This window comes from Rhea pennata, chromosome 31 (genome assembly GCF_028389875.1).
Source record: "Rhea pennata isolate bPtePen1 chromosome 31, bPtePen1.pri, whole genome shotgun sequence".
Lineage (NCBI taxonomy): Eukaryota > Metazoa > Chordata > Aves > Rheiformes > Rheidae > Rhea > Rhea pennata.
Genome location: NC_084693.1, coordinates 2,168,807 through 2,193,894, shown reverse-complemented (window position 1 = coordinate 2,193,894; position 25,088 = coordinate 2,168,807). Strand labels below are relative to the sequence as shown.

Here is a 25,088-nt window from a genome sequence, read left to right as displayed (position 1 = left end):
GCCCCGCCCACGAGCGCGCGCGCGCACACACCGCCCCACGTGCGCCCGCGCGCACAAAGGCAGCGCCCGCCGCGCGCCGCCGGGCCTGTTTTTAAAGCGCCGCGCCGCCGACGGGCACCGCGGCCAGCCAATCGGAGCGCCTCCCTCTCCCCCGGCGGCCCGCAGCCAATGAGAGGCGTCGGCGTGGCGGAGGAAGCCCCGCCCCGGCGGGGGGCGTGGCGTGGCGGAGGGGGCGCCATGCGCCATGTCATGGAGGCTCAGTGTGCGAGCGGCCATTGACGGGGCCGGAGCTGCGCGCGCGGGCCAGGCGGGCGGGCGGCGGCGGCGGCTGCCGGCCGAGTTCCCGTCCCGCCTCGCGGCTCCTTCGCCGCCGCAGCCGCAGCAGCGACCGCGGGGGCGTCGTGCGCGGCGCCCGGCCGCCCTCCCTCTCCAGTGAGGAGCCGCGGGAGGGAGGGGGCCATGGAGATGAAGAAACGCATCAACCTGGAGTTGCGGAACCGCGCGCCCGAGAAGGTGAGGGGGCGCCGGGGAGGGAGGGAGGGGAAGGGGACGGGGAAGGGGGGGGCGCCTTCGCGGCCCGGCTCGGCTCGGCTTGGCCCGGCCCGGCCCGGCCCGGCCCCGCCGCCGCCGAATCTGGGTCAGCCGTGGCGCAGGAGCCCCGCGGGCGCGGGCGGCGCTTCCGGGCGCCGGCCCCGGGGCGGTTTTGCGGCGGTAACTTGCTCCCCCCCCACCGAAGCCGCCGCCTTCGCTCCCCCCCCCCCTCCTTCTTCTCCTCCTTCCCCCCCTTCACCGCTGCCGCCAACTTCGCTCCGCGCCTCGGGGGCGCCCGCGCCCCCCCCGGAGTTTGGGGGGGGGGAAGGGGGAGGCCGCTGCGTGCAGGCGGCCCCGCAACTTTTATTCCTTGTTGTTATTATTATTGTTATTATTCTTTTCGGAAAAGACGTAATTTGCCTCGTTTTCAACTTCGCGCGTGTAAACAGGGCATCGTTGCACCGAATCCATCTTAAGCGGCTTGGGTTTCCTGGAGCGGGGCGGCTTGGGGGGGGGGGGGGGGGAGGATTTTTATTTATTTATTTTTTTCCTTTTCCCTCGCTGTCTGCTTGGGGGGGGGGGCACTCTGCTTTGGGGCCATTTGGGCCGGGCCGAGCCCCTTCCCCTGGGCCCGCGTGGCTCCGACCCCCCCCCCCCCCCACACACACACAGACCCCGCTTCACTCCCACGCGGTCCTGAGCGGCGCCCGAATCGCGCTTAACTCCCCAAACTTACTTTTTTTTTTTGCCCCCCCCCCCCCAAAAAAAAAAAAAAAAAACCGCACTAAAACAAAACGAAGCGGCGCAGAGAGCGGCGCGCCGCTGCCGTGCGCGGTGCCGCCGGGTGCGCGTTTTCCCCGGGGATGCGGGTGCTGAAACGCCCCGACGGCATGGGGAAAAGAGCCTGGGCCACTTGTTTTGTTTATTTTTCCCTCTCCCCCTTTCCCTTTTTCTCCCCCCCTCTATTCCCCCCCTTCCCCTCCCCTCATTTTCCTTTTTTCCCCCCCCAATTCCCCCCCCCCCCCCCCCCCCCGGGAGTGAGCGGCGGCGGAGTTAATGCCCCGTAGTAACGCGGTGGCCCCCGCTCGCCCTGCTGCCGGGCCCGTCCCGCCACCGAGCGCTGCCCCTGCCAGATGTTTTCGCATCGAGGTCAGGCCCAGAGCAGCCATCGACCGGTCCTGCCTCGCTCCCCCGCAGCGTAAAGTCCGGCCAGGCTGGTAGCGCCAAGTGCCCGGGGCACCGACCTGCCTCGGGGGGAAAAAGAAAGAAAACGGGGGGAAAAGAAACCAAAAAAAGTAATTCCTAAACTCCTTTTTTTTTCAGCTAAACAGCGTGTGTTTCGGTAACATGTGGCAGGTCATCTTAAAAGGCCTAGTGACGCTTTTAGGTTGGCAGATGCTTGTATGTTGTAGCCTAAGGCACAAAGACCCCCCCCTCCCTTGGTGAGTTTCTTTAAAAGAAAACAACAGTGTTTGCTTTTCTTTCAAAGAAAAACAGAAAATTTTGAGACTCTCTCAAGCTGACAAATCGGGCTACGAGTTTAAAAGCTCGGTTTCCCTCCACAACATGAGAAGGCAGTTGTAAAATTTTACTTAAAAGCGTGCTGGGGAAGGGCATAGTCACGTTGTCAACTGTCTTTTTAATGAGTAGTGTGCTCTGTAATGTATAAAATAATGCAAAGTTTGTTAGATGCTCCTTGTTAACTCCTCTCTGAGACCTTCATTGATAATCTAAGTTATTTTAGTATCAGAGGCATAAGGGAGTTATTTAATTATGCTTAATTAACCTGCACTGCTCCCTGCTAAAATAATCCGAAGTCAGAAAGTCTAGGATTCAGAAAGAAATTTAATGGCTTTAGATATTAGTAGGTGCCCTACCTAGTTTCTAAATTCTAATAATTGTGCATAATCTATTGCAGTTTTGGTATACAAGTGAACCACTAACTGATGGGAAGGAAACTTGCTTCTCCTCCCTCTCGGTAAAATGAGCAGATGAATCTCAGGCTGCCCAAATTGCATGTTCTTGGTGTTTCCTCTCATTCAGTGTAATCAGGCCTTTGCTGGGAACCAGGTGTTGTATTTGATGGGCTGTCGATCTGCTCTGACCTCCTGATTTCTGTGTATGCGTTTATGTTAAGGGTTACACTGTTTCCCCACGTTGTGGTGGCACTACATGAAGCCATAAAAGTAGGGCTGCGGGTACGCTAAAGTTTCTTTTTAGATAGCTGTATTTGCAGTGTTTGAAACGCGCTTTTAAGAAGGGAAACTGTTGCATACCTTCTTAAAACAGGCGGGTTCTGAGACTTCAGACCGCAAAAAACTTAAGTTCTGGTTTAAATTAAGTACAAACCAGGTGTTTAACAGCCTTTGAGTTGTGGTTTGTACAAAGTACACGGTTTAGTGATGCTCATTAAACTGACAAGTGACTTAACATCCTATTTGAAGGTGACAGAGTTGGTGCTCGATAACTGCCGATCCAGCAATGGTGAAATAGAAGGTCTGAATGATTCATTTAAAGAGCTAGAGTTTCTTAGCATGGCCAACGTAGAGCTGACATCACTGGCCAAACTTCCCACGTTGAGTAAGCTCCGAAAGGTACGTTTGGAAACGGTGTGATTTGGGCGCTGCAACTTGTTGTGCCTTTTGGTATTTGCAATTTAATTTGCATATCACTGGAAGCGTTGTAGGAGATTGCAGGCCTGTGAAGTGATGCCAATCTGCATTTTTGGGGGAGATGTAAAATTGTTTGGGGCGGCTCTAGTTAATTATGTCCAAATAACTCTTGGTCAACAACTCCTAGAGCAGTAAACGCTTGTCTGTTGAAAATGTGAAGGTTGGCATATCTTTTTGAATACTAATGGTTGATACGGGGTTTTTGGTTGCTTGGCCACTGAAGTACATGTGCATGTTACTGACAAAATAAAGGATTGCAGTGAATTCCAGTCTTAAGTATTCTGCTAACTTTAAGTATCAAAACCCATGAAGCCTTAAGGAATATTTTGTCATTCTCAAAGTAAACCTAAAGGAACTTTTTGACTGTGAAAGTGCTGATTAACGCAGCTAATGTTTGTTAACTTTGGGACTGTTCAGAAGTGTTCAGCTTTGTGATTAAATTGTAGAGTTAGAGGGAGAGTGATGAAAAATAAAGTGGTCTGAATCTGATAGCAAGAAACCAACCATTTAACTACATATTTTTTTCTGTATGATAGTTGGAATTGAGCGACAACATAATTTCAGGAGGCCTGGAGGTCCTTGCAGAAAGATGTCCAAATCTCACATATCTAAATCTAAGTGGCAACAAAATCAAAGATCTTGGCACTGTGGAAGCTCTTGTAAGTATGAAGTGAGGAGGCTAATTGGAAATTTAAATCTAATAAATGTTATCTTTCTTAAAGAAAAATGAATAGATGAATTTTTGCAATAGAATGGTACAGGCATTGCTCTCAGGGCTGCATATAAGATGTTTTTACAAGTACAATAGAAAAAGAATAAGTGGGGTTTAAACTAGTGTTATGTAAGAAAGCAGCAGCTATGAAGATATAATGCGATACATGTTTTAGCTGCTTATGTCCCTTTTCAGCACAACTAAAAGGCACCAAAAATGAAGTGCTTTTTTTTTTAACCTATGTTCTGTGGGGTTTTTTTTGCCAGTTCTGGAAAAAAGTGATATTGTAAGTGTGCCGTTGTAAAAATTCTTCCTGTGATAGTAATGGGATGTACTGAATGAGACATTTTTGAACTTCTGTTTTGTCTTTGATAGAAAACTGGCCAAGTTTTGTATTGCTGATCCTCTCTGTTCATTTGTTAAAGTGTAATTTGTCTAATAAGCAACTGCCATAAGCTTTTATTAAATTGTGAAGTGATTAGGATGTGTGTGTGGGGGACAGTCATTTAGGAGCATACCTGGAAAGCACTGCTAGTAGATTATTCAAGTGTAGAAGGAAGCTGCCAACACCTGTCATTACCAAGCGTGGTCTTTGCACCAATCTTGCCAGCTAAATGATTATTTCTTTTTATCAGGACTTTGATATAATCTGCATATTTTCAGGTATGCTCATAGAGGTTCTCTGTCTGCTTTCACACGCTTTGACCCAGCAGTTCTCAGATCGAGTAAAGTAGTTATAATGCTCTGTAGGAGAAACACTGTTATTTAGATCTTAGCTGTCTGCTAGGGCATGCACGTGGTGTGTACTCTGTGTGCAAAACCTAAAAGGTAAGAAAAATGGTCAGCTGTTTGAAAAGCAAATTCCGTAGTGTTATCCTGCGAAATGTCTCTTGCTTGCTCCTCACAAGATGCCTGTAGTTTGTCAAACTATAATTTGTAAATTTGTCAAACTATACTGAAAGGCAGTTGGAGCTGAGTTTTTGCCCATCCGCTGTGCAGCGTGTGCCTGATGGTCTAGCGCTTCATGGATGCGTTGGGCGTGCTCTAAGTACGCTGTGGAGCTGATGTGCAAAAGCACCGTGGTGACTTGCATTAGAAGTTGTAATCATTCCAAACAACTGTTTGAATTGAAGCTTGCATTTAATGTGGAGGAAAATTCTGCACAGAAGAGAAGGGATGGGGCTATAGTGAACTCTGCTTGAGTATATAGTTTACTGTATTTGGGCTAGGAGAGCACTGTAACTTGGGGTGCCACATAGTTGTGTCAACAAGAAGGGGAGAAAAAACTTTTCATTTGCTTTCAGCAAAATCTTAAAAACTTGAAGAGCCTTGACCTGTTCAACTGTGAGATTACAAACCTCGAGGATTACAGGGACAGCATTTTTGAGCTGCTTCAGCAAATCACGTACCTAGATGGATTTGATCAGGAAGATAACGAGGCACCGGACTCGGAAGACGATGATGATGAGGGTAACTTCCCCAAATAAACCATAGCTGGAAATAGCATCCTGTAATAAGATGTGAATGTAATGTGGGGTATAATGGCTCCTTGAAAGCACGAACATGATATCGTGCTCTTATTTTTGAAGCACAGACTTCTAGAACTCATTCACTATTGAAATACTGTGATACAGTAGGAAAACTGCAGTTGAGGCATTTGAGTGTTCTTACAGAAGCTTTTTAAATTTAACAAAACGTGAGTGAAGGTATTCTTAAAAAGACACAAATATTCCACAAGTAAGTTGCTGCCAGTGGTAGAGCACTTTGACGCTAGTGAATGATACGAAGCAAAAGGAAACCTCCCTTGTTATTCGGTAGGAAATTATAACTTTATTTTTTTGGGCCTACAGAAAAAGTGTAAGATGATAATGATTTCAGTCCTGTAGCTCAAGTATAATAGCTTTTTATGCAAAACAAAGATACAGTTCTTTCTGATCTGCCATTTGGCTTTAATCAATATTACAATGAGGTTAATGAGGTTTGTTTTGTTTTTTTTCTGTTAACAAATTTGGAACCAAACCCTTAAGTATGGGTCTGTCACTGCGTGGCTACAAATTCTACCTTGATACGATGGAAAGCAGAGGAGTGTGCACACATTTTCTTGAAATGCTTTTGGCTTAGCAGATGACTGGCAGTCAAAACAAGTATGGAAAACATCTAAAATGTTTGAGTACTGTTAACAAATACAATAAGGCTGCTGTTAAGAGGCAGTGTCTTATGTCTCTATTTGTTCTAAATATCCAGATAACTAGCTACGTTTGGGTTGTGTCTGTTTATGGCAGGGGTTCCTAAATATTTTCTGTGTGCCTCACATATCATTAGCTAGAAGGTGCCGCTGCCGATTGCTGGGATGTATGTCGCAAGGGGCTGCTGAGTAGTACACGCACAGATCCAAGTCTGGAACTCTGGGTTTAAACAAACTTGATGTAAGCAGAGTAGTCTACACCTGGAAAAAATAAAACCAATACTTGAAAACTGATTAATAGGGCACTAACTTGAAAAGTAATTTAAATGTTAAATGACCTTGTCACTTCTTGTAATTCACTTAACTGAAACTGGAAGTGATTACGTGCTCCAGACATAGAAATGAAACGAGAGATTTACTCCTCAGAACTATAGCTGTTTTATAGTTACTGATAAGTGTTTAAAAGCTAGATGGATGTGGTGTGTTGAGCTGGTTTTGCTTTTGAAAGTTTTAGGGTTTGGTTCTACGGAGAAGCTTCTCTTTCTCCTCCACTAACTAATTTCAGATCCCATGCAAGAGTCTGCATATATAATTGTTTCAGGCATTGAAAACTTTGCCTAAAGCTTGTGATGGTAGCCTCTCTTCAGGAAAAAACTATATGAAGATTAACTTTATTAAAATCATGTTTGTTTCTCATGTGTTGTCTACATTAAACAACTGTTCTAGAAAAATTGCCTCAAGTAGCTTAAGTTAGCATTGGAAGACTTGCATAAAGATGAGTTTATGAAACTTAGAGTATATGTAATAGGAACATCTATTCTTAAATTCAGAAGGCGATGAAGACGACGACGATGAAGATGAGGATGAAGCTGGTCCGCCAGGAGAGTATGAAGAGGAAGATGATGAAGATGATGGAGGTTCAGATTTGGGGGAAGGTGAAGAGGAGGAGGAAGTTGGTCTTTCATATCTGATGAAAGAGGAGATCCAGGTAAAATTAGTCCATTCTACTGAATCCAAGAAATGAAGGGAAACTGCTACAGACTTGGGTGTTAACTTAAACACTGAGTATTACAAATCCTGCGTATATGCAGACGTGTGTACAAAATGGTATTTTAGAGGAGCCTTTGCTCTTCTTGAAATACAAAATTCTGACTTGAGCATGACTGGTGGCAGTGAACTATGAAGATGCTTTTGGATAGTTAGTCTCTTTACTCTGTAAAGTGAACTGTAAGTGAACAAAACAGTATTCCCACATTTTGAAACTCTGCACTGCTATGAACTAAACTGTCAGAATAGAAATCTATATTAAGTAGACTGAACTAATAATTTTTTGGAAAAGTGAAGAAAATACTTTGGTGTAGAGAAAGAAGAGAAGGGAGCATCAACAAGTTATCAGTACTTCAAGTATGAGGAAACAAAGGAAATTTTTTTTTGTAATACTATTTTTTTTCATGTATTCACTTGAATTTTTTTCAATGTTGCTGTTGAAAACCTGTAAAAAAATAGCATTGTCACAGGCTCTTCCAAGTAACATTGTGCTAAAAAGCAAATGGAGAAGTATTAGGAGGTTGGAACAGGAAAATGCACGCTTTTTTTCAATGTTGTGAGTGGATTCTTACAGAAATAAACTGGTCGTGTCAGAATGATCATTGCGCAGAGATAAAATCCAGGACTCCTGATCTTAGTCCTCTGCTTTTGATGACTAGAATGGTTTCCAATAAGAAAATGCGTGGCATGGATTTTATGTGCAATTCTCTATGGAAGCAGCCCTCACATTTCAGACCTTCTGAATGTCATTTGTGAAAATCAAAAAATGTGGACAGCACTTCCATTACTGTAACTCTTGGTAAGGTTTTACTTTTTATCAGCTGAATTCCACATGAACATGCAGAAAACCTTCAACTGAACTCTCTTGTTTTATGTTCTTCATTTTGTTCTTTCAACTAGTGCTTGTATGGCTTGCTGTCTTCCATAGGCTTATGAGCAACCATACCTGCTTTAATAGTCTGAGGAGGTAATGGCTGGAAATACAATTCATGGGGCTTAAATTAAATCAGTTTTGAAGCTATGACCTTAAAGGTAGTTCCTTTGGAAAATGAACAATATGTGACTAGGAAGGATAACGGAAATTGGTTTTGGTCTTTAGTAGTAGCTCTGCATGTTAGAAGGTTAGGAATTACAGCACACAGCTGTGAAATTTTTAAAGGCATTTAAAACTGACCCTTCTGATGATGGTGCAACAAAAGCAGATACTGAGTTTGTATTTGTTTAGATGTGGAACCGATGCTGGTCAAGGTGAAGGGTACATACTTGAGAGAGTTCTAGGCTGCTGGCTTTTTCCCGCATTTTGGAAAGCGGAATCGTGCACCATTCTAATTGTAGTGGATTAATCCAGAGTGTTTTTAATTCCCATGTTCTAAAGGCAGATGTCACGTTGAATCTTAAATACTTTCATATATTCATTTGCTACATTATACTCTGTATAAAATTTGAAATAGCAGATACATATGACAATTTCAATTTTTCTTGCACACTTGTGCCAATACGGCAGACATCTTGCACCACTGCTTAATATTTTGGAGCTTATGTTTGGTTTATATTGTTCCAACTATCAGCTTAAAAAAATCATTTGACAAAAAATAGTGATTTTTGAAGATATTAACTGTTTGGTTTTCTCTTTTTCCATGTTCTTTAAAGGACGAAGATGATGATGACGACTATGTTGAAGAAGGAGGTGACGAGGAGGAAGAAGGTAAGTTCTCTGCTAAGTATTAAAGCTAAACTGGCTAAAACAGTTATTCTTTATATTACTGTAATTTGGCTAAAACAGTTATTCTTTATATTACTGTAATTTGGCGTGTTTGGGATATGTACTTTATTGGCATAAATCACGGTGTAGCTGATTTGTTTTTAAAGGTATGTGAAGTATTTTTAGGATGAGTTTAAGCAGGAATTCAAGTTGAGCAGGTAATAAAGTAACTGTGCAGTATTTGTTATTTTTTGTCTACTTGCTTGTAAAATAAAAATATGGAGGGAATGACAGCTTCTCAAGCTTTTGGTTGAAACACTTTTCTAAGATGAAAGAAATGTTAATTTTCTGACATGGAGAGGAGAGGCACTCTTGTGTATACTTTGCCAATATCATTTATATACATTTAAAACATCTTATTTAATACACCTGAGGCTTCACAGATGAAGGCCTAAAAGCAGCTGTAGATACACCTTCTCCCTTAATCAAGCTGAAAGTGGCCTCTCCAGTAAGAGAGGCAACTCCTAGAAGGCAATCTCAAGTCATTACACAGGATACTGTGTTATCTAATGAGTGAGCCTGATCATACGTATTTTTTAATCAATTTTTTAATCAATGGTTGCAACATCTTAACTTCATAAGTTACTGTTTCTATGAAAGACATATAATAATCAAAAGCTTGAAGATACCTGTCAGAGACTGGGAGGAGGGGAGAGGGCAAGAAGGAGAGAGAGAGAGAATGAAGATGATGGTTCATCTTGTTTTAGGAAGCTATGATGTATTAAATATGTAAACTTTATGTGGAGACAGTGGTGTTCTTGGAGGCTGATACTATTTCCTTGGTATTTTTCAGACCATAAAGTTCTGTTTGCAAGCAGAAGTAGGTTACTTGAGTGTATTTTTTTTCCATACAATAATTTCTGTCTTTATCTTTTCATGTTTAGAAAGGAGCTGCAATAAAATGAACGAGTCAAACAGTACTTGTTCTTTTTTGCACCTTGTTTGGGCTTTCCAAGCCTTTGCGGTAGGGACCAGCCTTACATTTGAAGTTCCTAGTCTGTTCTGAAGTACTGGAACGAAAGTTACTCCATTGGTAGAAGGCTTATTGTTGCTTCTATGTGCACTATGATTAGGGATTTTTTTTTTCTAGAAGCCTGTTCAAGAACTTAACTTGTCTAATGGTTAGCAACTCTGTCCTGATCTTCAAAGGCTATCCACAGCTGCAAAGCTTTGAGCTCTTGTGTAGTCCTTATGCCTACTTTCATGTCTGTATAAACTAAGCAAATTTTAGAATTTCTAGAATTTGTCACTAGTCTAGTGACAATCTGATCCGGGTGCTTAGCTTAATGGAATAGGTTTTGGAGATGTGTATCTTGCACTTGAAAAACTGTAGTTTTGAGTTAGCGATGCTGATTCTTCACTCTTAGAAATGCAGCATGTAAATCTGTTAAGACAACAAAGGCAGTCAGGATAGCTGATTAGCCAGGAAATGACTGCTAGATCAAATTGCCAATTTACCAACCAAATTGCAATTCATGATTTTGCCACAAGAGCGCACAGTCCACTGACTGAATTAAGCATATTTCTAGGAATAAGCTGATTTTTTTCTTTTTTTTTCTTTTTTTTTTTATGCCAGGTGCTTAGAGCAGCTTTTCAGTTGGGGAGGGAATAGAGTATATTTAATTTGGTTGCTGCAGAAACTTATATTCTGAGTTCTGGGGAAACTCTAAAGACTAAAGGAAATACCAAAATGTCACTTCTATTTTAGTTCTGCAATATATATATATATTCAATTATGGCACACAGAGCACTTAATTCAGAAACAGTTACTTATAAATGCACATCATATTGGTAATTCCTGTATGGAATGTCACGTGCTTAGCTTGTATTTAGTTTAATATGATCTGCAAGAATTATTCAGAGTAATGTAAACTGATCTTTTTTTTTCAGAGAGAGCCATAAGTAACATAGAGATGGTAGTGCTGAATGTAGTAACTACAAATAAGCAGTAATCTATTTGTTAGCTTTTTAAAAATGTCTTAATATTTGATGGCTGAACAGAATGTAACGAGATGTATGCATACCTCTTTTCATTAGCAGAGGGTATTCGAGGAGAGAAGAGGAAACGAGACCCTGAAGATGAAGGCGAGGAAGAGGATGATTAATTTGTTAGAGACACAAGTAGGACCAGACTCTTAAGTTACAGAATACGCAATAGTGATTATGCAGATCTGTATGTCTCCATGTACCATAGATGTCCCTACAGAAGATATGTTAACTTTTTATAGGAAAAGTGTGGTTTTACTATTCTTGCCCTTTTTATCATTCCAAATAAGATATAATAGCCTGTTAGTGAACCTATATGTAGAAAACAATTTTCAGCCCTATAATCACTGAAGCCATTGTCAAGTTTTCCCTTAGAATTTTATTTGGAGCTCTTTAATTTTATACAGGCTTGCTGTGTTGGTGGTCATTAGCCCAGAGTGAAAACATTCATTTACATGGGTTAAGTATGGTGGATTTCTTTCAAGATTTTCAAGTTTTTATATTTTAAAAAGCTGAAGTCAGAAATACTATATGACAAACTCAAGGCTGCCTCAAATGAGAAGTTGACCATAGGCAGAGTTTACCAGGGATTCTATTTCAAATCAACAACTCGATTACATCTTATTTCAGCTTTTTAGAAGGTGATTCCTTTAATTTTTTTTGTCTTCTATCCCATTTTGTGTGTTACATTGCGAAGCTTAAGCAGGTTTCAGAACATCTTTTTCTGCTTGGTCAAAAGTTCATTGTTTGCTGGAGCATTCACTAGATACCTTCAAGAATGTATCTTGGCAAACTGAAAGGGTTGTAATCCTTAAACTTTGCTCCAAAACAGAGTCATTGCAGGTATTAACAGAAGTAAATAATCCATAGTTTTAAACAATTTTGTTAAAAGTCTTTTGTTCAGCTTTCACTCACCTAGCTCCTACATTGTCTTTTCAGTAATTCTGCAACCATTGTGGTGTTTGGCTATATGATACATGCATTTCTAATGCAAAAGTTAACGGGTAACTCCTTCAAGCACATTTTTCCAAACAGAAAACTCGACTTTTGTAGAATCATTGAAGGGGAAAAGATAAGCCTAAGTTCAGTCTTTCTTTGCCGCTCTCCTTTTAAACTTTTTAAATCTGGTTGTAGGTAAAACATTCAAGTTTATGTATAATACTAGTTAATACTTTAGGGTTTTTTTTATATATTGAATGGCTGCAGAAACTTGTTTCGTTACATACAGCCAGTGGTAAGTACAGGAGACATGCAGACAAGCTTTTTTTCTAGCAACCTTGTTGTGACCAACGGGTCTTAATAATTCTGCCCCAATGGATTTATGTTTTCCATTTGAGCCACTGCAAAACAAGTTCCAACATACAGCATTCCTCTTTCAGTCATGATTTGGATTTAAAACAGCAGTCTTGAGATAAAACTAATTTACATTGTTTTGCGTAGGTACTGAACCAAATATCACACACAGCTTTATTCAAGAGACTTATTTTTGTATCTGTCTTGGCTGACAATAGCTGTCATTAAAATGGGGGGAGACACCAACGTGGGGAAGAGGGAGATTTCCTGGACCTAGGTAAAAGAGCCAGTCACCCACAGATCGGTTATCTGTGAATATTAAGGCATTTCACACACTAGCAGACTTTAAGTGCAACTTCCAACTCGTAAATCAAGTTTAGATACTGCAGGGTTGAGGTTCTGCAATGCCCAATTTCTTGTGTGTGTTTTTTTCCCCAAATAGAGCCTTAAATCATAGTTTCTCATGTAGCTGTAAAGCTTAGCCAGCCATTAAAGGCATTTGAATGAAATGTGTCAGGCAGATGGCAATATATTTAGAAATCAACTGACTAAATGGGTTTTACATTTTTTTAATGAGTATCTGTAAAGACACTAGAAAAGTAGTGGTGAAACTACATTTGCAACCACAATCTAAGTTCCTGTGTTTGTGTATGAATACTGAATGAATAGAAAACTTAGGTAGGTGCACACCCTATTTTGTCATGGAGGCTCTGTGTTCAAGGCAGTTGCTTTGTGTTCAGCTTTGAGATAGTAAGGTGTTTTTTCCCATGTTTTTGCTTATTTTCTAGTCTCAGCGAATGAGTGAAACCTATTATTTATAAATGTGTACTTCAAAGTACCTCATTATCAGGGTTTTCCTTAACTATCTTGTACTGCATACAAAGTTAGTTCTAAATGGAGAAAAATACTGCTTTGGTGGGTTAAAATTGTCAGTAGCAGACTTATTTCAGTAAACAAATGCAGTTTTAACATTTTTTTTAAACATTGGATAAGTTGATTTGATAGAAAATAAACTTAGAAGGGGTTAGCAGATCTTCCCTAAGATATGCAGACTTAACGCTTCCTAAAAACAGCTTGCAGTGTAGTGCATCAGCCACTACATCTAAAAATCTGAGCCTCACAGGAAACTTACTTCCTAAGTAACTTTGTCTTTTTCTCAGTGTTACCATCTAAATATGATTTCATATTTGTCAGCTTGGCATGCAATTAAACAGTATAGCATTTTTTAAAAAGTAATACAGAGCCTCCAGATAACTTTTGAAACTTTTTTGCTTGGTGGGTGGTCTTTTCATGCAAATATGTAAGGGTGGGTTTTATATTTTGTAGAGGTTTTGTCCTATTTTAATGCTCTTTGTATGGCAGTATGTATATAGTGTGTTTCAGTTCCTTATCAAACTCTTTCCTTAAACTTTGGAGTAACTGATTTTGTGCAACTGTGTTTTGAATAAAGCCATGACAGTGTTAAATTAAAGAAAACAACCCTGCAGCACTCTTCTGATAACTTTTAGTTGTAACAAAACATGTTTCCTCCCCATATGTGTGCTGTAAATTTTAAATTAAAAAGTTTTCAAACGGAATTATTTCAAATAAATTGAGACTATTGTATTGGATTACTTCTTTTAGTATATACAGCTGTTAAGTAGAGAATATAGCATTTCTTAAGAAATGGAGTAAGGTAATTGTTTGCTGCTATTGCTGCTATTTCTTCATTAATTGAAAGCCTTCTGCAGAATTGTTTATCTCTCTGTGCTTAGAACTTGTACTTTGACATAATAGTTCTTGGTAACTTCGTCACAGTCAAGGAAGGACACCTATGGAAAGCCTAAAACGGTGTCTGGATGGTTCACTTGGAATGTTTCCAGATGAATTTAATACAGAAGGGAGTACTGGACTTTGACAGGGCTTTTGCATACTGTATAAATTGGTACCATCTGAGTGTAGTTTAGCTATGCAAGTCTGGCTAAATCTTAGGAAACAAAAATGAGAATCAGGAAACTTTGTATGTTCTTTATAAATGTTGACTGCATGTGCCTGACAGCCCAAGCTGCAAGTCTAATGCTGTTTTTTCTAAGTAGCTGCTCTGGTTGGTACACATTACTCCTCCTTCAAAAACAAAACAATGTTAAAAAGCTGCTTCCCCTATACAGCTTAGACGTAGTATTGTTTTTATTTTGGGATTGGTCCAGTATTCTTGGCAAAAATCCCCTGGACGCACTTGAGAAAGCTAGTAACTAAACAGGCTTTTCTACTAGATGAGTGATTAGGCAAGAAATTAGTAGGGTGGGTTTTTTTTTAGGTTGGAGAAAGAATTGCCTTTTTATCTTCAGTCATTTTGGCTGCTTGCTCCCTGGGTACCTATTTGCCCACTGGAGGAAGAAGAACCTGAGCTTTTTAGGATTGTTTGTAACAGTGAAAAGCTGAGAGTACCTTTTGGGGATACTGGTGCTTTTATGTTAACTATAGCCAAGCTGTTCCTCCTTCTACGTGCATGGCAATGGAAACGAGAGGAGATTCAGTGCTGGGTAGGCATGTCTTCAAATGCGGGGGAAAAGCTGAGGCAATGACGGGGCGTGGGCTGACAGGCTCCCGAGCGCCTTCTGTTCAGAGGCTCATAGCTTGTCATGACCTGTAATAAACCACCTTTCTTTCTGCCATAGGCTGATAGTCTCTCTCTGGTTCAAAGTACATCTCAGTTCCTGTAAAATCCTCTGTCCGGCTGTGAGAAGCAAGATTTTCCACAAGGCTGGAAAACGGGTTCCCCCCCCCCTCCCCCCCCTCCCGGCAGCAGCTGTCTGGAGGAGAGCGGGGGGAAGCCGGTTGCTTTCTCCAAAGACTAAAAATGGACCAGGCTTCTCCCGACTACAGCAGAATTCCAGGGGCGCTCTCCTGTCGTCCATTTTGTCGCAGTGAGGAGACGCTCTGCTGTAGAATGACCGTGCAGCTTTCTCCCTTCTGCTGCTTCCTCCCCCCCCCTTTTTTTTCTTTCCTTTTGTTGCCCCTTCTTCCGCTTTCCCTCCCCCTTATACCGCCCCTCTCGGCCCTTATCTTCCCCTTCCAGTTGCCGTGCCGCCTCCCCTCCCCTTCCTTCCTCAAGGGCAGGGACGCCTGATGAGGCGAGCTGAGCGCCGCGGAGGGGGAGGCTCCCCTCGAGCGCAGCGTGAGGGCGCCATGCCTTCTTCCCCCCCCCCCCCCCCCGAGGGCGCGCGGGCCCCCTGAGAGCGGGAAACCGTTAGCCACGGGGTTCCCCGGCTCCGGGCAGCAGGGGCCGACCGCGACCCCGCCGCTGATTGGCCGAGATTTGCCGCAGTTCCTCCCCCCCCCCCCCCCCCCGCCTCGTGCGCGGCGGGGGCAGCTTTGAAGCGGCGCGAGCCCCCCCCCCCCCCCCCCCCCCCGCCAACGGTCGTTTCCCAACGTCTCCTCCTCGCCCCCCCCCCACCCGGATTTGCCCCTTCGAGGTGCTCAGTCACTCAGTGTTGGAGGGGAGGTGCGCGGAGAGGGGTGAGCGAAAGCAAGCGCCGCCCGAGCGCCTCATTTCCATCTTAAAAACAGCCCTTACCTCACTTTCTTCCTCCCTCCCCCCCCTCCCTCCAGGAGAGGCTTTCCCTGACAGTTTATCTGAGCTTTGGGGTGGTGTTTACTGAGAAACACAAGGTAGTTCCTAGCCCGAACAGAAAACAATTGCTAAACCCTAATCTCAAAAGTTTATTTCACCGCCCTGCATAGGCAAGGAGGAGTTTAGCTGGGCTTTGGTGCAAATAATAACGTGAAAATGTGAAGAAATTGTTTCTCGGTTAAATGTGGCAGCTACAGAATTTATTTTTTAAGCACGTATTTTTCAGGCAAATACCACTCCAGATGTAGTTGATAGATAACCTGTTGCCCAAGTTGGACGTGCTTTCCCTGAGAAACAGGGCAGATGCAGGTTACCTGACAATTCCCCCCCTTCTTCACCTCCTTCCCCTGGTAGCTGTTACTTACTTCAGCCAAATGCGATGCAGTCATGGTCCCCCAATGAACTGGGGATACCTTTTGCACAAGTGGGTGTCTGGGTCATAGGGAGATGGTCTTAGTGCTCCCGCGCCGGGAGAGGAGGATAAATTTGCTCTTTACTAGACAGCAGGGCATGCCTTTGAGTGAAGGATACTGGAAAAGAGGTTCAGCGACTGCTGCTTCCGAGGAAACCGCTGTGTTCTTGTCTCTGCAGGTCCCATCAGGTGTCCACTTACTTTCCAACTATTAATTCTAGTGCAGGTAAGATTTTACACAGAAGGGTTTACTTTGATCTGTAAGGTAACCCAGAGCTGATATAAGCAGTGGGTGCCATTCCCATGCATTCCAAAATTGTGAGTTAGCTTTTTCTTCACTCCCTTTCCCCCTAAACTAAATTAGTCTCAAAAGTTGTACGGTTAAAATAAAAAAGCATGAAGGCGATTGTGTTTGTCTCAATGTCTGGCCTTGAAAGAGCATGTTTTCAAGTTCCTTCTTCATCTCCTTTTCAAGTGATAAAAAGGAAGCTGAGATTCTCATGCAGTCACATGATTTCGGGAATTAGGGCTGGAAGTGTAAAATGCAATGAGCTGTATGATAAAGAGAATTATCAAAAAAAAAAAAAAAAGGTCACGTCCGACACCAAACAGTGCAGTGTTTTGGCAGCAATAGAGTTGGTGCTGTATACTAAAACCCCACATAATAGCTTCACTGATCGTGAACATTAAAAATGCCTGATCCAAAAGAATGATACCAGCTCAGAAATTATAAGAGAAAAATCATCTAGACATGATTTTTGTTTCTCTTCCAGTTTCTGAGGCTCTTAGTTGTGCTTGGGGTTGCTGCCTGAACAAGATTATAGCATATTTGTAAGTGCACATTCATCCTCTCCATTTGTTGTTCATTGATAGCAGGACTGGCACAAATGGATAGGCAGGGCAAGCAGCTGCCCTGGGGTAGCGAAATGCCTAGCACCGCGACAGAGAAAGCCGATGTTAGCAGCTGCTTCGAGCAGGATGGGAGAAAATTTGTTTCTGTGCAGCACAGCCTGGGGCTGTGAAAATTCTGCTGCTGCTCCTGTGGAGGGATTTTTTCGCTTGAGCTGTACCTTTATCTTATGGCGAACACTATGTCTTAAACTTCAAAACTATAGTTTGTAGTATGCTTCGTTTTCTGCTTTGAGTGTGTCTCATTAAAAAAAAAAAAAGGAAACCCTTCCCTCATGGTTCTATTTTAACTGCCAAAAACGGAGTAGAATCCAAAAATAAATTTATGGCCACAAGAACAAACCAAAAGAAAACACATTATACATAAAAGCTGGGAGCTCTTGGCACTGAGGAAGAGGATTCTGTTCCACAAAACAAATGACCACAGACTTCATACTTGTTTTTGTGTTGGAGAGAAGAGGTATTTTATATTAATGTAAAATGTTAAAATAGTTTATTTTGTGCCTGTATCCTTCTATAGCAAATTTAGTTAAAATAATCATATTGATGACTGAGGAGCAGCAAATGAGAGTTCCTCAACAAGAAAATGGTCTTGGTCTAAGCAAAAATGAATATCTCTGGCGGTCAATGGAGTGTGAGCAGTTCCTCTAAAGAGCAGCTAAGAGCAGGGACTTCATACAGGTGCTCTAGTTGCTTCCTAGAAAAGCCCTGTCTCCTCCCTCAGCTCTAAGGGGAGTCCGGAGAGACCAGCCTCTGTAAATCAAGGTTTTCCTCAGTAAATAGACCTCCTAAATGGCTTCTTTATCTAGGATTACATTTTTATTTTTGATTTTCAGATGGTATTTAAGAGTAAAATACGGTTTTGTTGTTCTTTCTATGCTTGCAGTTTTTTTTAAGTTAAAGCATGATGACACAGATGAGCAAAACATAAATAACTTGGATTTATGGATTAACCAATTTCTACGCAATTGGTTTTATCAAATAATTTTCAGAAAAGATCTCTTTTCAAGATACTGTTTGAAGATTTTGATTTGTTTGATTTATTTTAATATTTTAAGTATAGTGTTATGACAGTTTTTTTCAATAGCAACTTATTTTGGCAGAGGCATCACATAACCTCCAGAGCAATAAAGAAGTTAGCATGATGATGTCTGAGATCCTTAGAGAGCACAAACTGGCAGTGTAATACATAGAAGAGAATTACTTTTGAAGGTAAGACAATGTACAGTTAGATACAGTTACCAAATATAAAATGGAGGTCAGTCATTGTATTGTTTGGAACAAGCCTGAGTAATGAAATTCTGGCCTATGTTCCAATGCAAATGTGATTTGGGGGAAGTAGGATAGGGGTAGAGATAGCCTGTTCCCATACCTTTTAAAGACCTTCATAAGATTTGTGGGGGTGTAGCCCAAGAGATGATTGCATGTGATTCTTGTGAACGAACTGCCTTAGAAAGGTCTTTTGAAGTCACCAATATGTATGGGGGGAAGTCAGGAAGGTTTTTCACTCTTTAAAACATCGCGTTCTCGAAACAATTTTCTGTTTATATATCATGTTTAGCCCATGTAATGGCAAACAAACTCACTATGTTGTTTGTACAGTAACTTTTTGAAATGTTACCTGAGTTATGAAATGACAGACTATTGAATGATACAGCAGCTCAAGAAATGCTTTGAGTAGCACAGAAGAACCTTCCCCCTTTCCAGTATAAATAGAGCATTCTGAAAAATGGTAAATACAAAGTTTTTGCCTAGTCTTTCTACTGTATATGTAAGCCACATACAGTCCTTACAGAGATCTAAGGTTTGGCTAAGAGACTGTGCAATTTAAGCTCTTTGTAATGTATGATTTAGAAACCAAGAAAAGGTTTTCACAATGTATGTTGCATTGTCTGCAGAGAAGTCCAAAGTCACTGTTCAGTCAACACGACACTTTTACTCATAGATGCATCCACTCTCCTCCCTTTCCTTCTGTTCCTCCTGTCCTTTCTTAGCAAGAAAGTATACAAAAATGATTAATTTCTACTATTGTAGTAGAATGGTGATAGGAAGAGTAGCAAGCTAAAAGAGCTCCTTTAGAAGCTCAGAAATGTTTTTTGTATCCATAGTGCTTACCAGTTCATTCAAAATATCAATGCTTTCTTAAAGAATGTGACAGAAAGGAGTTATTTCCCCTACAGGTTCATTTCAAGAAAAGCAAATAACTTCCAGAGATGTATTAGGAAGCTTGGTTCCTGCTTTGATAGATGATACATAGAGAATGGGTGTTATTATTCTGTGAGTTTGGCTTTTGACTAAATATTGAGCAAACATCCTGAAGTGCTGCAAAGCAACACTGGTAGGTGAACTGCTTGCTAAATCTATCCCAAAGTGAAACTGAGAAAGAACCTACCATTTCTTATAACTGTTCATAATGCAACTTAGTTTTTTCTTCTAACTTTGTTTCTGGACTTGTAATAATAATTATAAAGTAATAACATTAGTAATAATAAAGCTTTGTCTTGCTTAGCAATACATGAAGCATTTGAAGGCTCTCACAACACCAGTGGTTCCATTCCTTTGAAAATAGAGAATCAGTGTGCTGATAGGAATTACATAAATTCATCTGACATTCAGCATGTTTGTGGGATTCTTGACAGTTTGGTTATGTGCTTTTGCTGTGCTTTTGCCTTGCTGTAAGAGACTGTTTAAAGACTGGGAAGACCACATGCCACATCAGTGGCAGGGGAGGGCAACAGACTTTTTACAGGTGATAAACCATACTCTCTGGCATGCAGAGGCTTTAGGAAGAAAAATGTTAAAACATTTGACCAACATTTAGGCTAAACTGCTAAGCCAGCAAAAACTTTATCCTGGATGTATTTAAAATTTAAAAGTTAAGACTTTTTATTACATATAGCTTACTATAATTTAAAAACATTAAGTTGAAAGAAATTCTCATTCTTCAAATTTGCAGGAAAAAAAATTAAGCTTTACAAAACTTTCATCTCCTTTTCAACCTCTAGCAGAAAATAAAAAGAAACTATTTAATTTCCAAGAAACTAAATCATTAGTTTGTTTAATAAGAATCAGTATTCAGCCAGCTAAGGTTATTTATCTAAGTGAAATCACATTACACACCATTAAAGTCAAACATTTGAACTTTCTTACTGTTTCATGTACTTAAAGTATAAATGAGATACAGTTTTGTTTAGAGACTTTTATGGTTCTTTTTCATATATTTATATTTTATCATCCTTCTCTACATTAATTCTTATGAACTTCTTAGAACCAAATTTTACAATGGCTGAAGTTACATTGAATAAACTGAGCAAAAATCCATTTAAAAATCCAGTAAGAGCGTATTCTTAAAAAGATCCTAGTTCTTAAAGTTCAGTTTCAGTCTTTTACTGATGTGTCTTTGATCTCCTTTATAGCTCTGTAACTTATATACAGCTTTTGACTCAGATTTTGTCACTGGAAAATAAACACCAGTAATGTGAACAAGAGGCAGAAATTTTCTTTACAGTTATAAAGTAATTGCCTTAATAGAGCTTCCAAGTCAGAAGCTGCATTCATTGTGATCTGTTACGGTTGTAATACAGATGTACACATGTTTCCTTTGTTCACTGATGTAACGGGCTCGGTGTAGCATATCACACTGCTGGTAAAAGTGACCTGTATAAAGGAGCAGTATTTAATATAAAGGAGCAAAGGTTAGTATGGACCAAAATACAGGTGTACCTCAATGCTGACCTTCAAAGGGAAAAAAGTGAAACACTACTAATATTAATATGACTAAAGTAATTATAACTTCACTATGTCAAGGAGTAAAATCGTACACACGCTTACACAGTAATTCTTAAAATCAAGAATATCAGTTGGTTGTCAGTATCATAGAATTGGTAAGGTTGGAAGGGACCTCTGGAGATCATTTAGTCCAACCCTCAAACAAGTGGCCCATATGGGGATTGAACCCACAACCTTGGCGTTATTAGCACCATGCTCTAAGCAACTGAGCTAAACCTAACCCAGACTGACTACTTAAAAAAATATAGGTGAGATGCTGCATATTTTATTAATTTTTCTTCCAAAGAGTGTTGATTGGAGTTCAATTTTCATCACCTTACCAACACTTTTAGTCATCCAGCCGACTGTCACATAACTAAACGAGATCTTGGATAGATAAGCTGCCAGTGGTCTCTCTTACTATGAGTTTTATGAAAACCCACCACGAACTTCAACGAGAGTCCTGCAAGCAAGTCATTTGCAGACTAGCATGATGTTTGATAAGAAATGCTATTGATATCCACAGTTTAGAATTACTAATCTATATAACAAGCAAGTTAGTAATTATTTTAAACAGTGTTTTGTAGTTGAGGAATATGAAGTAGACTTGCCTAAACAGATGATGATACCACTGATGAAATAATTGCCAGGAAGGAATTGGTAAACAGGAAGCTGTTAAACCACACTGCATTATCAGCTATCTTGTTACTATGAAATGTCCCATCGTGATTTTTTCACTCAAAGAAAAACCTTATGAAAAGATAAATTGAATAATTTTCACCCCCAAATAGTTTGCTTTATTGTAGCACATATTATTGACCAAGGGGCAGATATCAACAAGATGTATTTATTTCTCTAAAGTAGATGTAAATTATAAAAAATCAACTTCTAATATCAGTATTCTTGTTTCAAGATAGTGATTTACGGTTTAGTACTTTTAGTTATTTTAATTACATATTATAAAGTAATTTTCTACAATTACAAGAAAGCGTTGTGCATAATGTCTACTACTTTTCTCTTTGCATTTAAAATTCAGCAATAAATTATGAAATTCCTGGTTATGTCTTGTAAGAGTAGTGAATAGGTATAATTCCTTAAAATATGTATCTTATACACACATAAATGATCTTTTATTTGTTATATATGTATGTATTTAAAATAAAGATGTTCATAGGCACTTACAGCACTGGCACCTGAATTCCTCTAAATCAACAGAGAATAGACTGCAAATTCTCTGATATTTTTTTCTATGTAGCGTTCCAAAGGTCAAAGTTGAGGTCAATCATAGAACAGCAAAATCCAGACTCAATTCTAAATAATTAAGAAAAGTTGCTCAAAGAGACTGAAGAGAAAGGTGTGTTGAAAACAGCAACAAATTGTCTGGGGCTGCGTGGAAAAGGAGAGGCGACTGCGGTTCTGGGAGCCGGGGGCGTGGGTGGAGAGCCAGCGTAGCTGTTTTAAACAGGGAAGAGACTGACCTTCAACATGGAGTCTCAAAATGGTAGAGAGATGGGAATATGCTGTGGCAGCCTGATTATCTGCTTGTTACACGTTTGTCCTGCGCTGTAACGTCCTGAGAGAACCTGTGGCATGTTACAGAGTTCTAGGACTGAGCCCTGGAGAGCACGTTGCAAACCAGAGGCAGCTGCAGGCATTAGAGGCAGATTAGTCTGTTATGAAATGGAAGAAGAGGCCCAGCTCCCTTGTCCTTCGTGTTCCTCTGTCTCCTCTGCCTCCTTGCACTCCAGCAGAGTTTCGCCAGTGTGTGAAAGGGGTCTGCTTCGTGTGCAGGCCCACGTGGGGTGTTCCATATCTTTAATTCTTTTCCATATATAATCGAGGTATGACTTCTTAATGCTAAACGTTGGGTGTAATCACACCTCCTGTGTACAACCATCCAGTCCTCCTGCTGACGTTCATACAGCTCCGTTGAACCTTGGATCATACCTCCTGAAATACTTGAAAGCTTTTGGTGTTAAAGATGAATGCATGTTTTGGGGGATTGCTTTCTTTGAAGCACAGACTCAAGATTAAAATGTTTTATCTTAATGATCCCCTCTTAATGAGGGGTATTTCCATCTCCATTGATGTATATTGCCAGGGGTAGTAAGGTTGGCTGTTACTGAAATCTCTTACATTAACATGTTACACAAATTAATAAGAGAGGCTTTCCCTGAGAGAGCCTCTCCGTTTTTCAGAGACATTTAGAGTTATTCCTCATTCAAATCACAGGTCTGAACAGACTAGTCATACCTTGGTAAGAGTGAGGAAGGATGGAAGAAGGGAGAATATTAATGTATTTCTGCTATGAATTTCTGAATAGCTCTAGGCTTAAATTATTGCATAATTTCTACATTAAGGTGAAGCATTTTCACTACAAAGAAAATTTTAGGAAGATGATACTACTGAAAAGCAAAAATATTTCCTAGAACAAAGTGAGGAATCGTGACGAAAGTAGTAATATGAAATACCCGCTGAGACAGCCATTTAAATTTGGAAATTCTTGCTGTGTCTTTTTTACTGCAGATCTTTTAAAGTACTTTACTTGCAACTTTTGCAAATTCCAGAAAGAGATTATTTTTTTCTTTTTCTACTAGTATACCTGAATTTCTGTTGCTATGGAAAACTTCCTTTCACGAGGAATCACATAGCAGTTTTATATGCAAATAAATAATAGCAAAATTAATGCAAATATTGTTTGCTAGGTAGAAGAGAAAGATGTATCTTAGAAAGGGTAAAAGTAGATAAGGGAGAAATAGCAACAGATGTTCTCTTTATCCTTAGCAAGGAAGAAGCTGCACCAGCCTGTGTTGAGCAAGTCTTTCTGAGGGCCGGAGAAGGAGTTGAACTGAGAAGTCATTATGCTGTAAGCATGTGGTTAAATGCATAATTATTACTCTTCTAATATGAATGGATAAGAATTAATACTCTGTTTTGAAATTTTAAGAACCTGGTTAAGTGGTTTGCTGAATCTGCCCATAAATATTAGAAATCTACTTGATGGTTACTAGTATTTGTACCAGTAGTACTCTTATTTATTTATCTTTAATCTGTGTAATAGTTGGCCACACACTTAACAGTTGAAGCAGGGGAATTACTCATGGGTAAAGCAAGAAAATTCGAAAACAGTTAAGTACTGAGACCTGTCATAATTAAAAAAGTGAAAACAAATACATTTTTTAAAACACAAATTGGTTTTGCAAGTGAGAGCATTTGTCTGGGGTTATTATTTAAAAGATACTTATCTTGGAATGTATGCCAAAACTGCATGAGCTTTAGGTGAACTGCTGTTGCTCAGATGTTTCCAATATGGTGTAATTAAAAAAGGAACTTAACACACAAGCTACATACAAGGGTTATTCAGCTACAAAATTTTCTGCTTATTTCTCCCAACTCTTCCTGACGGCTGGAAGCAGCTCCACAATACCCAGAGATGAATGGGGTAAGTGCAGCAGCAGCGCCCAGAGGTAGTTAGGTTTCTTCTGACTGGAGTAAGCAAATGAAAAGCATATATGGATATGGAAATACGAACATCTGGTCCAGTTGTCTTGCACAATTCCAGTAATAAAACTGTATTTGGAATAATTAAAAACAACACTGAGTTGTGTATTGAAAATTCCCAAATCAAATGCAATTCTATGCTGTACTGTCTGGTCATCTTTTCAGTTGTCAGTGTCACTTCTGAATGCCTCACATTGTACTCTTGCAAAAAAACAGCTGCCAAAAGAGCGCAATGCTGTGTTCTGGAAGGGCAAATCTGAAACTTGATTTTTGTCCTGAGATGCTTAAAATTGTATCAAGAAATGTAAGGCTTGCTTATTCAGTGAAAATGCAGGAGAAGGCCCAGAGGAAGAACCTCCCTTGCCTTGTTCTGGAGTGACCTCATCTGGCAGGTGCCTGGAAGGGTGGTGGTGCTCCGCAGCGCCCGGTGCTTGTCGTAGTTTCGGCTCTTCGCCGGGATCATCCTGCCACCCTGTGCTGCTGCTGGCCTTGGGGGTATCTCCCTGTTAATGTGTGCGTGCGCACCTCCATACAGGGCGCAGGAGAATGAGGCGCTCCGACAACTAGCAAAGGCACCTAGGTGCTACTACAGTATCAGTATTAGTTTCTAGTTAAACAGTGAGTAAAGAGGGAGGGAGACAGGGAAAAGAGGCAGGAGAAATCATTAAAAAATTCCTTTGCATGAATATGTCTTGAC

At 40.7% G+C, this 25,088-nt stretch overlaps 1 protein-coding gene and 1 long non-coding RNA gene across 3 annotated transcripts; both read left to right on the top strand.

Annotated features, from left to right (window-relative positions):
* The first annotated feature begins 308 nt into the window (after nucleotides 1-308).
* ANP32E (acidic nuclear phosphoprotein 32 family member E) lies at nucleotides 309-13,779 on the top strand. Of its 2 annotated transcripts, none has more exons than XM_062597708.1 (7): nucleotides 309-513; nucleotides 2,976-3,125; nucleotides 3,740-3,862; nucleotides 5,220-5,385; nucleotides 6,931-7,088; nucleotides 8,798-8,852; nucleotides 10,947-13,779. In XM_062597708.1, exons 1-7 carry the CDS (start codon nucleotides 460-462, stop codon nucleotides 11,012-11,014), a joined length of 774 nt encoding a protein of 257 aa, XP_062453692.1. In that variant the 5' UTR covers nucleotides 309-459; the 3' UTR covers nucleotides 11,015-13,779. The 2 variants fall into 2 exon arrangements, with proteins under 2 accessions (XP_062453692.1, XP_062453691.1); XM_062597707.1 differs by having other exon boundaries at nucleotides 371-513; nucleotides 10,950-13,779.
* A 4,445-nt stretch (nucleotides 13,780-18,224) lies between these two features.
* LOC134152398 (uncharacterized) lies at nucleotides 18,225-24,389 on the top strand. Its single transcript, XR_009960996.1, has 3 exons — nucleotides 18,225-18,334; nucleotides 23,675-23,756; nucleotides 24,307-24,389. It is a non-coding gene; the product is annotated as an uncharacterized LOC134152398 (long non-coding RNA).
* The last annotated feature ends 699 nt before the right edge of the window (nucleotides 24,390-25,088 follow it).